Below are 12,840 nucleotides of genomic sequence, written 5' to 3' on the forward strand. Positions count from 1 at the left end.
ATACAGAGGGCAGGGTTCAGGAATGTGCTGAGTACAAATTTCAGGGATGCTCTGCTTACAGAGTGCAGGGTTCAGGGGTGCGCTGCGTACAGGGGGCAGGGTTCAGGGGTGCGCTGCATACAGAGGGCAGGGTTCAGGGGTGCGCTGCATACAGAGGGCAGGGTTCAGGGGTGCACTGCGTACAGGGGGCAGGGTTCAGGGGTGCGCTACATACAAAGTGCAGGGTTCAGGGGTGCGCTACATAAAGAGTGCAGAGTTCAAGTGTGCACTATGTACAGAAGGCACTGTTCAGGGTTGCGCTGCATACAGAGTGCAGGGTTCAGGGTTGTGCTGTGTACAGAGTGCAGGGTTCAGGGTTGTGCTGTGTACAGAGTGCAGGGGATCACTGCATACAGAGTTCAGGGTCGCGCTGCGTACAGAGTGCTGGGTTCAGGGTCGCGCTGCGTACAGAGTGCTGGGTTCAGGGTCGCGCTGCGTACAGAGTGCAGGGTTCAGGGTCGCGCTGCGTACAGAGTGCAGGGTTCAGGGGTGCACTGTGTACAGAGTGCAGGGTTCAGGGGTGCGCTGCGTACAGGGTGCAGAGTTCAGGAGTGCGCTGCACACAGAGTGCAGGCTTCAGGGGTGCGCTGCTTGCAGAGTACAGGGGTGCCCTCTTTTCCCCCAGATCGCCCTATTCTCCAGTACAGTACTCTACTCCCACCCCCAAATCCCACTCCTTGACAGTACCTGATAGAGAACTGTGACTGCAGAAGAGCGGGGTAGGTTACTCAGGCAGAGCGTGTAGCATAGCAGCAGGGCATGTGGGGCCATGGGCAAAGGCTTTAGGAGCTGCTGCTGCCAGACATGCACTGGGTTCCAACTACCTATCTATGCAGAGAGGCTGCAGGCGGAGCACAGCTGGGATCACTCCACAAGCGGAACTAGAGGAGCAGCAAACTTGGCCGCCGTCTCCTTCCACCGCCGGCCCGATTCTATTTAAAAATAATCCCAACTGGCTCCAAACTCGGCCTGGATAAGAGGCTGCTGGGGCTGCATCAAGCTGTCCCATGGTTCTTTCTTACACTTGCTGGGCCAGCACTAACCTGTCTCAAAAACAATATTTACTGACATAAAACTTCTCTAACGCACATTTACTGACAGCTGTAAAAAAATCACTTATTTTTACAAACTGTCAGCAAATTTACTGATGGTTGGCAATGCTGGGGAGGAGGAATGGTGTACACAGTGTAATGATGATATACAGGATACACACAGGGGTTGATGTACTAACACAGGAGAGTGAAAATCTGGTGCCACTGTGCATGGCAGCCAATCAGCTTCTAGTTCCAGCTTGTCCAATTAAGCTTTGACTATAAAACCTGGAAGCTGATTGGTTTCCATGCAGAACTGCACCAGATTTTGTACTCTCCAGTTTTAGAAAAGTAAACCCCAATGAATACAGAGTGATGTCCGGGCTGTATACACAGTGTGATGATAGTGTCTGGGCTGTATACACAGTGTGATGATAGTGTCCGGGCTGTATACACAGTGTGATGATACTGTCCGGGCTGTATACACAGTGTGATGATACTGTCCGGGCTGTACACAGTGTGATGATAGTGTCCGGGCTGTATACAGTGTGATGATAGTGTCCGGGCTGTATACAGTGTGATGATAGTGTCCGGGCTGTATACAGTGTGATGATAGTGTCCGGGCTGTATACAGTGTGATGATAGTGTCCGGGCTGTATACACAGTGTGATGATAGTGTCCGGGCTGTATACAGTGTGATGATAGTGTCCGGGCTGTATACACAGTGTGATGATAGTGTCCGGGCTGTATACAGTGTGATGATAGTGTCCGGGCTGTATACAGTGTGATGATAGTGTCCGGGCTGTATACATAGTGTGATGATAGTGTCGGGGCTGTATACACAGTGTGATGATAGTGTCCAGGCTGTATACACAGTGTGATGATAGTGTCCGGGCTGTATACAGTGTGATGATAGTGTCCGGGCTGTATACAGTGTGATGATAGTGTCCGGGCTGTATACAGTGTGATGATAGTGTCCAGGCTGTATACACAGTGTGATGATAGTGTCCAGGCTGTATACACAGTGTGATGATAGTGTCCGGGCTGTATACAGTGTGATGATAGTGTCCGGGCTGTATACACAGTGTGATGATACCGTCCGGGCTGTATACACAGTGTGATGACACGGTCCGGGCTGTATACACAGTGTGATAATAGTGTCCGGGCTGTATACAGTGTGATGATAGTGCCCGGGCTGTATACACAGTGTGATGATAGTGTCCGGGCTGTATACACAGTGTGATGATACCGTCCGGGCTGTATACACAGTGTGATGATACCGTCCGGGCTGTATACACAGTGTGATGATAGTGTCCGGGCTGTATACACAGTGTGATGATAGTGTCCGGGCTGTATACAGTGTGATGATAGTGTCCAGGCTGTATACAGTGTGATGATAGTGTCCAGGCTGTATACACAGTGTGATGATAGTGTCCAGGCTGTATACACAGTGTGATGATAGTGTCCGGGCTGTATACAGTGTGATGATAGTGTCCGGGCTGTATACAGTGTGATGATAGTGTCCGGGCTGTATACACAGTGTGATGATAGTGTCCAGGCTGTATACACAGTGTGATGATAGTGTCCGGGCTGTATACAGTGTGATGATAGTGTCCGGGCTGTATACACAGTGTGATGACACCGTCCGGGCTGTATACACAGTGTGATGACACGGTCCGGGCTGTATACACAGTGTGATGATACCGTCCGGGCTGTATACACAGTGTGATGATACCGTCCGGGCTGTATACACAGTGTGATGATACCGTCCGGGCTGTATACACAGTGTGATGATACCGTCCGGGCTGTATACACAGTGTGATGATACCGTCCGGGCTGTATACACAGAGCGGTGACGGTGTCCGGGCTGTATACACAGTGTGATGATGGTGTCTGGGCTGTATACACAGAGCGGTGACGGTGTCCGGGCTGTATACACAGTGTGATGATAGTGTCCGGGCTGTATACACACAGCGGTGACGGTGTCCGGGCTGTATACACAGAGCGGTGACGGTGTCCGGGCTGTATACACAGTGTGATGATAGTGTCCGGGCTGTATACACACAGCGGTGACGGTGTCCGGGCTGTATACACAGAGCGGTGACGGTGTCCGGCCTGTATACACAGAGCGGTGACGGTGTCCAGGACACACAACGTGCAATGAGGAGGAGTAAACAAGTGTGGAGGAAGTGACGCATCCTATGAGAGGGGGGAGGCGTGGTCGGACTTGTAGTGGTGGCGGGACTCTGACACATGTTTGCTCTGTACACAGCGGGTTTTGTAGCCGGGGAGCGGAGTACAGGGGGTCACTGGTGCGGTAAGTAGTTGGGGCGGGGTGAATGCTGTGTGTAGGAAGGAGGCCGTACTCCGTGACCGGTATGGAGGAGGTCGGGCGTATGTCTTGTATATACACACATCACTGGTAACACTGGCCGGGCTGACATGACCCGGGAGGGGGCGGCGGATATTAGTAGTATGAGGTTTGTGGAATCCAGAGATCACTAGAGGTTCCCGTAGAAATGAGCCGTGTCTACTTCTCAGGCAACTTAGCAAAGAAACCAATGGTCTATGGCTGGCTTTACTGTTTGCAAGTGAAGGCATGTGGAGCGATTACCTGCAGTTAGGGGCGGATGTTGGCTCTGGATACAAACCGTTCATGTCCAGGGTTGTGTAACTGGTCATGCCCACCGCAGAAATATGCTGATTTGGCTGATGCAGCAGTTTGTATGAGCCCTTGCCAGCATCTAGTTTGATTGAATTATGGAGCATGTGTGTGAAGCAGTGAATGTAACATTTGCCAACCATTCACTGCACATGAATCTTCCTGGTGCATGTTTTAGATGTAGTGAATGTCACATTTATCTGTCTTTAGAGAGCGGAGTATTTCTCTGATTAATAGACCACATATACTGGCAGCAGTAACATTATTTTCTAGGTCTTTTTTGCCTCATATATAAACTTTTTGTTTTTGCAGAGATTATGTGGAAGTGAGCCATGACCTCATTAGAACAATTTCCATATCCAGAGAAAAGCCGGAAGGAACTGGAGAAATGGTTACTCTGCCGAGAACCCCAGTTATCAACATTGCTGGCGATATTTGGAGAGGTGATTGTTTGTTTTCTGTGCTTTCTTTTCTTTCAAGTTATCGTATTGATCACATCTAATAACTAGATGGTAATTTACGCAAAAGTATCTGTAACTCGTAGCAACCTATAACCTTTATGCTTCCATTCATTGCATCAGAAACATTACTACTGAGATGAAATTGTGTGATATGACAGTACTAAACCATTTGACACTTCCTTTTGTGTCAATTCAACTTTTAGGGCCCATTTTAGACCATCTTGTTGCAGTAATGCTCTTCTTACTGTGTGTGGCAAAACTCATTAAATTCATTGGTGCAATGCTATTGATTCTGAATGGCACCACAACACACCTTGCAACAGATGTGTGTTGCAGCGCTTTTTTCTTTGGCAGTGCAATGCATGTCTGTGGGCAAGTCATATTGAAGTGCAATTCAAATGAATGGTCCCCCATCGCACCTGCACATGTAATGGGATTTGCTGCATCTGGAAAAATTGGAAAGAGCTTGTCTCTTTATTCATGTGTTTACAGATGACCTACTTTATCTGCTTGATGCCAGATCACATACATGTACGTGATTGGCTTCAAGGGGTTATACCAAGCTTATGGCAGCAGCTGCATGCCATAACCCCGGTATCTTTCAGCTGGCCATGCTTTTTCTTCTAAACAGCAAGCTTGCTTTTATGTGCCACCCACCGGCGCTTCTCTGGGTTCTCACATGTGATTGGGAAGCCTGGTACCCTCTTGGGTTGGTTTCTCAACTTTTTTTTTTTTTTCCCTGTTAAGGCACCATTTACATTTTAGAATAGGGTGCTTAATTTTAAAGAACCTAACTAATAGTTTTACATATCGTGGCATTGTCCATGGATGTAGTACACCCAATATTGGAGGTGATTTATTTTTACAAAGCAAATATACTTTTTCACACTGGTACTGACTTGTGTTCCAGCATTTGTCTTGCTCATTCATCTAATACCTCATTACTGATGGAGAGGGGCAAACTAGGACATCCCCAGGTGCCAAATATTTTCCTTATTAACTTATGACATCCTTGGTTGTTAGAATGCTAGTAGCTGGCCTGCACGGTGCCCAAGGTTGTGATGTTGCACAATTAAACCTGTGGTTTTGTGTAATCAAAAAGGCACACTTGATCCACCTGCTGACTAGGCAATTTTTAGGAATATTGCTAAGGCACCCCTGAGGAACCCATAAGGTGCCCCAGGGTGCCACAGCACCCTGGTTGAAAAAGGCTGGTCTAGGAGACAGGAAGTGATGTCATGATGTCACTTCTTGTTCTGGCAGATGTAAATGTTGCCTTTTTTTTTTAAACCACTTGCCATCTGCCCTATAGCAGATCTACTGTTCCAAGGTGGATGTTCATTGCAAAATCATGTATATAAATTTGATTTTGCATTTCTGCCACTGGGAGGGTGTGCGCCTGCCGCTGGAGCACAGCTTCTGCTGTGATCAGACACAGCAGAAGCTGATCAACAGGTGCCTGCTCAATGGATGAGTTCCAGCACCTGTTGATTGCCGTGGAGACTGACACAACACAGTTCTGCCTCTGTAAACAAGGCAGATCTGTGTTATGTCATCAGCGATCTGCTATATTTTATTCAGGGAATGAAATCTAGCAGATTTCCTAGTAAAAACGGCACACTGTACACACAAAAACATTGGCTAGGCACACAAATAACTCTTTGATCGCCCTAGATGTTTAACCAATCCCCAGCCAATATCATTAGTACAGCGACCGTGTATATTTTTAGCATTGATCACTGTAGTAGCATCACTGGTTCCCACAAAGTGTCAGTTAATGTCAGACTGTCCACCGCAATATTGCAGTCCCGCTATAGCGCAAAAATAAAAAACCAAGAGGTGATCAAATAACACTAAAAGCTCTATTTGTGGTAAAAAAAAATGACAAATTTCATTTATGGACAGCGTTGCATGACAGCACAATTGTAAATTAAAGTAACGCAGCTCCTGGTCATGAAGGGGGGGTAAATCTTCTGGAGGTCAAATGGTTAAACATGAGATTGATGTGTTTTTTTTTTTTTTTTTGTTTGTTTTTTTTTCTATATGTTTTCCAGGGTAGAGGAGAGATCTGGAGTCTTATAGAACCAATATGTCTTCATAAAGAGGACATGCTGTCACCCCCATTATTTCTATCACATGGGATGTTTACATTTTTTTGTGATAGGAATACAAATGATTAAAAAAAATTAACTGTGAAAATAAAAATTAAAGAGAAAAATTTTTTGTTAAGCACCCACGCAGAAGTAAACGCATACACAAGTTGCGCACGCGTATGTAAACTGTGTTTGCACCACTCATGTGAGGTATCGCCACAAATGTTATAGCGAGAGCACTAATTCTAGCCTCCTCTGTAACTGTAAACTGGTAATGTTTAAACATTTTAAACGTCACCTTTGGAGATTAAGTATCGTAGTTTAATGCCATTCCATGAGCGGGTGCAATTTATAGCATGACATGTTGGTTATCTATTTACTATTAACATCATATCATATTTTATCTTGCCAAAAATGGGTTAGTGTTTTTTTGCATTAAAATTCATTAAAGTGTATTCTTTCCCAATTAAAAACTGCATTTGAAAAACTACAGCAGGGTTTTATTTCTGATTTTCATGCACAATTTAAAGAGGTAGAGGCTATCTTTAAATGCCACTGGCATATATTATTCATGATAGAGCACCAGGACCTTTACTTCCAAAAATTCCACCATTCATTTATTGTAGAGCCCCTAATTCTGGAGATAGGGTAGTAAAAAAGGTGCTCGATTTTCCCCCCCCCCCCCCAAAAAAAATGTTTGCGATAGTAAAGGTTTTTTTGCCATTTGCAAGTGTACGACTTGCAGGAAGGTTGAATATAGACTTAGGGGAATTATCCATTTCAGATCTACTGTTAGCAATAAGGAGTTTAAAATTTCAGAATTCGTTGCGTGTAATAACACGCATGTGGTTTATGTGTTGAAATGTCCTTGTGGGCTGATGCATATTTGCATATATAAGATAGGACTAAAAGACCACTTAAGAGAATAGCTGAGCATATACACGATATATCTATTTGGTATGAACAACATACTGTCTTGCTCCACTTTAGGCAATGTCACAACATAGACCCATCGGTTCCTACATTTTGGGGAGTAGAGTTTTTTTTTTTTGTTTTCTTTTTTTTTTTTTTTTCCTTTTATGTAGAGGGTCCAATAGGGTGAAGCATTTGTTCAAAAGAGAGACTAAATAGATTTAAGTTACATGCCCCAAAACGGTTAAATGTTGAGGTGGAGATTAACTGCTTTATAAGTAATATTTAGTGCGTTTATATTGGAGGTATTGTATAATTTATACAATTTGTAGTTTTGGATTGTATAATCATACTGTTGGTTATATATTTTTTATATTAAACTTTATGTAGTTGTCATGAATTACCTAGACCAATTGTGATTTGGGTACCAAGGGATGGTGCAGAGAGATTTATTGCTCTCTGACTCCATGGCTAGGTTAATTCTATTAATATTACATACCCTGGTACAGAGGATGCATTATTAAGGTTTTATTATGGACTGTTCTATTTTGGTAAATTAACCAAGATTGCAGCACCATGGATAGGTACAGAGGGATTAAATTCTTTCTCATCCCATGGCTAGCTCCAATCTACAGTGGGTAAAATTTAATTATTTGATCCCCTGCAGATTTTGTAAGTTTACCCACTTACAAAGAAATGAAGGGTCCGTAATGTTTATTATGATACAATTGTTATAAATTGAGTTGCAGTTCAGTGAGTAAAATAAGTATTTGATCCCCTACCAACCAACCATAATTCTGGCTCCCACGGACTGGCTATGTACTCATGTGGTCCTGTCAATTTAAGAAGGTGCTCCAAACGACAACTCAATATGTGTAAAAAAAACACTTTATAAGACACCTGTCCACAGAATCTTTCTTCCATTTAAACCTTACCAAGACCAAAGAGCTGTCAAAGGGCATCAGGGACAAGATTGTAGACCTTCACAAGGCTGGAATGTGCTGCCAGACCATCAGCAAGAAGCTTGGTGAGAAGGAGACAACTGTTGAAGCAGTTATTCACAAATGGAAGAAATACAAAATAACCATCAATTCGGTCTGGAGCTCCATGCAAGATTTTGCCTCATGGGGTAAGGATTATCATGAGAAAAGTGAGGGATCAGTCCAGAACTACATGGAAGGAGCTTGTGAATGATCTCTATGCAGTTGGGACCACAGTTGCCAAACAAACCAGTGGAAACATTATGCTTTGGGGCTGTTTCTATGTTAATTGTACAGGCCGACTTTGCCACATTGAGGGGCCAATGGACGGGGCTATGTATTGTAAAATCTTTGAGAACCACCTTCCCTCAGCCAGAACACTGAAGATGGGTCATGGATGGGTTATCCAACATGACAAGAAGCACATTAAGATCCTGGAGTGCCCTAGCCAGTCTCCCGCCCTTAATTCTATAGAAAATTTACCAAGGGAGCTGATACTTTGAGTTGCCAAGCGACAGCCAAGAAATCTTAAGGATTTAGAGAAGATCTGTAAAGAGTGTATTATTATTTTACTCGCTGAACTGCAACTCAATTTATAACATTTGTATTATGCGGGAAGTTTTTTCTGGATTTTTGGTTGATGTTCTGTCTCTATCATTTAAAATATACCTATAATAAAATTATAGACCCTTCCTTTCTTTGTAAGTGGGTAAACTTACAATCTGCAGAGGATCAAATAATTATTTTCCCCCACTGTATATGTTGTTTATAACCCTGGCAATGAAGATGTAGTACCTATGCTAGGCTGTAATGGCTGCTGTTCAAATTTTGAAAAACTGCTGCACAAATACCATGTGACATAAACTGCAAAACCACCATTTTATTCTCTATTACCTCTGCTAAAAAAATATAATGTATGGAGGTTCTAAGTAATTTTCTAGCAAAAAAATGCTGATTTTCACTTCTAAACAAAGTGTATGAATAAAGTAAAAAGCCTAGCTCCATATACCCTTTCTCCTATAGCTTTGAGACAGTTCTAAACTAAAGCTGGCCATACAATAGTAGAATTTCACTGAATTTTTTGTTTTAAAGGACAAAGCATTTTTGGCTGTACTTCTGTAGATCACGGGAGTGCAGCTTGTTTTGCACTCCTGTGCCCCGTTTTCAGCCGACAGCGGATTGAAGTCTATCGGCTGATGTCACTTAGGTGGTCCAGGCTGGGAAAAGATCCCAACTTCAAAGTCGGGATCCACCCCAGAGTCTGAAGCGGTACTCTGAGAGCCTGAGCCAGCTGCTTCCTTCTTCTGCACAGTCCAACACTTCAGTGAGCTCTGGGTGGCTGAGCAGAGAGCGGTGACTGACAGTCCTGATTTCTGCTCAGAGCGGAGAGGAGAACTCGGCGATCATGTAATCACTGAGTTCTCACCCTTAGAGCTGGCATAGGACAGATGCAGCATCGGATCAATGCTGCATACACCTAGGTAAGTATAAACGGGGGGGGGGGGGGGAAACCCTACTTCTTTTAAGAACGTCCATTGGATTTTACTATCAACAATGGGGTCTAATCGGCATTCATTTTCCACTGCAATGAGGGAAAAATTTGAAGGAGCATGATGGAAAATTTTTCTCAAAGGAACCAATTTTTAAAAAGGAATAGGGTCAATTCAATAAAGGTTACCGCAATTGATATGAAGGTCACGTGACCTATTTTTCAAAAATACTGCATGGGATTATAAGAGTCAAGTCATCAAAGTAAAATATGAAATGTGAGGTAAATACCACACACTTGTTAAAATAGTGAGATAAATATTGCATAAAAACATCAGATAAATCCTTAATTAATGTGTGTTCTTTAGTGAATTGACTATCACCTGGTGTTTGCTGGTGGTATTTTAGGAAATGTACAAAATAACAAAGCCTGGGTTTACACTAAGTCTTTGAAATTGTGCGACTTCAAGTGAACTTGCACGATTTCAAAGTCTGATCTCAGTGTGACTTGTAAGACATCTGTGCGACTTCACACACAGATGTCAATGCAAGTTGCACCCGAAATCGGAGTCACACCGATTTAGAACCGTTCCATTACCGATCATTGAGTGCGCCTTGTCATGTGTTTTGAACTGTTAAATTGCATGACGTCGCATCGGTGTGAATGGGGGCTAAGAAGAACTCTTCACTGGCCAGGAAGTGAAAAGTATACAGTGTATCAGAGTGAAAATGTTCTTCTCTGAGTTCAGAAAAGAAAATAAATTCTAGCATTTCATCAGAGTCAGATTGTTTTTGTGAATGAAAACACACTAGAATGTTTTCAGTTTCACAATATTGCTGGGTGCCTTCTGGTGCAGTGTTAGCCTGCAAAAAAAAATTGGGAAAAATGCTAAAATAACACAATTTAAGAGCTAAATATTGCAAAACATAAATATTTAACGCATTTGGTAAATAACACTTTTTTTTTTTTTTGTGAATTGACTACTTTAAAATAGAAAAAAATTATCTACATGTGCATGCTCAGATTAAAGTGTTTCTAAACCCGGGACCCTGCATTCACTATATTTGGTCTCCCACAGTACACAGAATGTGGAAATGCAATTATTTTAGTAAATATAAACTAATAAATGCCCTTTGTCATCAGCAATTAGAGCAGTCTTGTGACTTCTCAGTGTCCAGCAGAGCACTGGTTAAAACTTGTAGGAGGAGTTTTCATTCTCTCCTGATTGTCCTATGAGGCTACAGGACCCCTACCTCTCTGACTGGACAGTGCAGATTGGCCCTGTGCTGATCACATGCATCCTCTGAAGAAAAAAAAAAACTTTAGCCATACACACCAAACTGAGCAGGTGCAGCTTGCCCTAAGCCTCTGTCTATCAGAAGATGGATTGGGGACAGTGAAGAGAATCAGAGACACAGAGAAGACAATATCAAACAGCCTTTTTACAGAATGTGGAGGATTAACCCCTTAGGTTTCACAGTGAGTATAACAAGCATGCTTTACAGCATATACAGACTGATTTTACTGTTGTGGGTTTAGTAACACTTTAAGACTAGCCATACACTGCTCAATTTCTCTTGTTCAACTCCACAGACTGAACAAGAGAAGTCAATCCATTCCCCCATCCATGTTTAAGAGTGTAGTTGGAGGAATCTCCCACACTGGCTATTGTATTCAGGAAGTCTTGCTACCAGCAGCTGTCTGAATGCTTGAACAGTAACTACATGGAGCCAACAATTTTCTGTCCAGTTCATTCAGTTTTTAAATTGACTTTTGTTGAGCCAGATGCTGCTTGAAGGGCCACCTAAAGTTCTGGTTTCGGCCAATTCAGCAGAAATCCTATGATACAAACTATAGTATATTCACACAATATGTGCTTCAGTGGTTACTGTATTAGGATAAAGAGGTGTGTTTGTGTGTGTATATCAGACAGTTCTACAACCATAGGTGATATGCTGTTCCCATGCAATGATGCGCTACAGAGAATAGTGTCAGCAATGGTATACAATATCTGTGGTGCACAGAGCAGATGGAAAATGAGGCCCCAGAGGCTGTTTTTGTATCTAAACCAACCCTTTTCTCAACAGTGGACTTCTCAAGATCGTTGGTCTTGGGGACCTCATTTTCTACCTGATCTGTAAGTCACTGTATATTGTATCCAATGATATTACGAATTTCAGTGTGTGACTTTTGCATGCAAGCTTGGAACTTTTCCTATGCTTCTGGGGCTGAATGGTAGGAGTATGAAGGAAAGGTAATAGTTTGGCATTAAGTGAATCTGTTTCTTTGAACAGGGAACAGGTTCATTTGATTTGATGAACTGCCTTACAACACTGAATATCTGAGTTTGTCTTCATCTACAAACCATCCCATAACTTGATTCTGAAATGCAGTATGGTCAATATTTTATATCTTCATTTTAGCGTCCTCATCTAAGCTTTCCATCCATCTTCATCTACGGTCACACTGGCACTGGGAAAACATATGTTGTGAAGACAGTGATGAGCACTCTCGAGGTAAGACTAATACACCCACACCATTGTGATTTCCGGTATGTATGTTTAAAGGGAACCTGTAATGTGAAATACAGGGACTGCCAAGGCTAGCTTCCTTCTGAAACTTTTACAGCGGTATTAAACCCAAAGCCAAAAATGTAATATATTACAGCAGCTTGCCAGTCAGATGTGATGGCTGCATTAGTTTTCTTTTTTTTTAGCCTTTTCTTTTCTTCTCTGTTTTCACTTGGTGATCTGGCCAGTAACACACCTCCTTTAATAGAGCGCCCCACCCTAGATGAAGGAGCACATGGGACACCTTTTGAAAAGCAGCATTTTCAGTCTGGGAGTAGGGGAATGTTAGATGTACTAGCAGATTTAGAGACACTAACAAATTCAAACCAAACTCCAGCTAACACTTTATAAGCTCTTACATCAATATTTTTTTTTTCCTTTTGTCAGTAGTAAATGGTTTGTCTCAACCTCCTAACTGCTACGTTTGCACAATAGCTTGTTGTTTTGAAAAACAACAGACTTACTGGCTGGATCACCAGATGACAAATAAGGGAAAGAGAGCCTCAAAAAAGAAAAACTAATTCAGCCATCACATCTGAGAATTGGTAAGTGCAATAAATGTTTGCTTTTGGATTTAATACCTTTTTAAATGTTGGTCTGTCT

At 42.8% G+C, this 12,840-nt stretch overlaps 1 protein-coding gene across 1 annotated transcript in view; it reads left to right on the forward strand.

Annotated features, from left to right (window-relative positions):
• Positions 1-3,260: 3,260 nt before the first annotated feature.
• The window catches only part of ORC5 (origin recognition complex subunit 5), a 53,013-nt gene continuing 43,433 nt past the window's right edge, over positions 3,261-12,840 (forward strand). Inside the window, exons 1-3 of the mRNA XM_089661055.1 lie at positions 3,261-3,387; positions 4,045-4,175; positions 12,091-12,183. Coding sequence (XP_089517181.1) covers positions 4,065-4,175; positions 12,091-12,183 — 204 coding nt within the window. The 5' untranslated portion in view covers positions 3,261-3,387; positions 4,045-4,064. The remainder of the gene's footprint in view (positions 3,388-4,044; positions 4,176-12,090; positions 12,184-12,840) is intronic.

Source organism: Staurois parvus, unplaced genomic scaffold (genome assembly GCF_062004578.1).
Source record: "Staurois parvus isolate SC_StPar_1 unplaced genomic scaffold, SC_StPar_1.0 ptg001302l, whole genome shotgun sequence".
Taxonomy (NCBI): Eukaryota; Metazoa; Chordata; class Amphibia; order Anura; family Ranidae; genus Staurois; species Staurois parvus.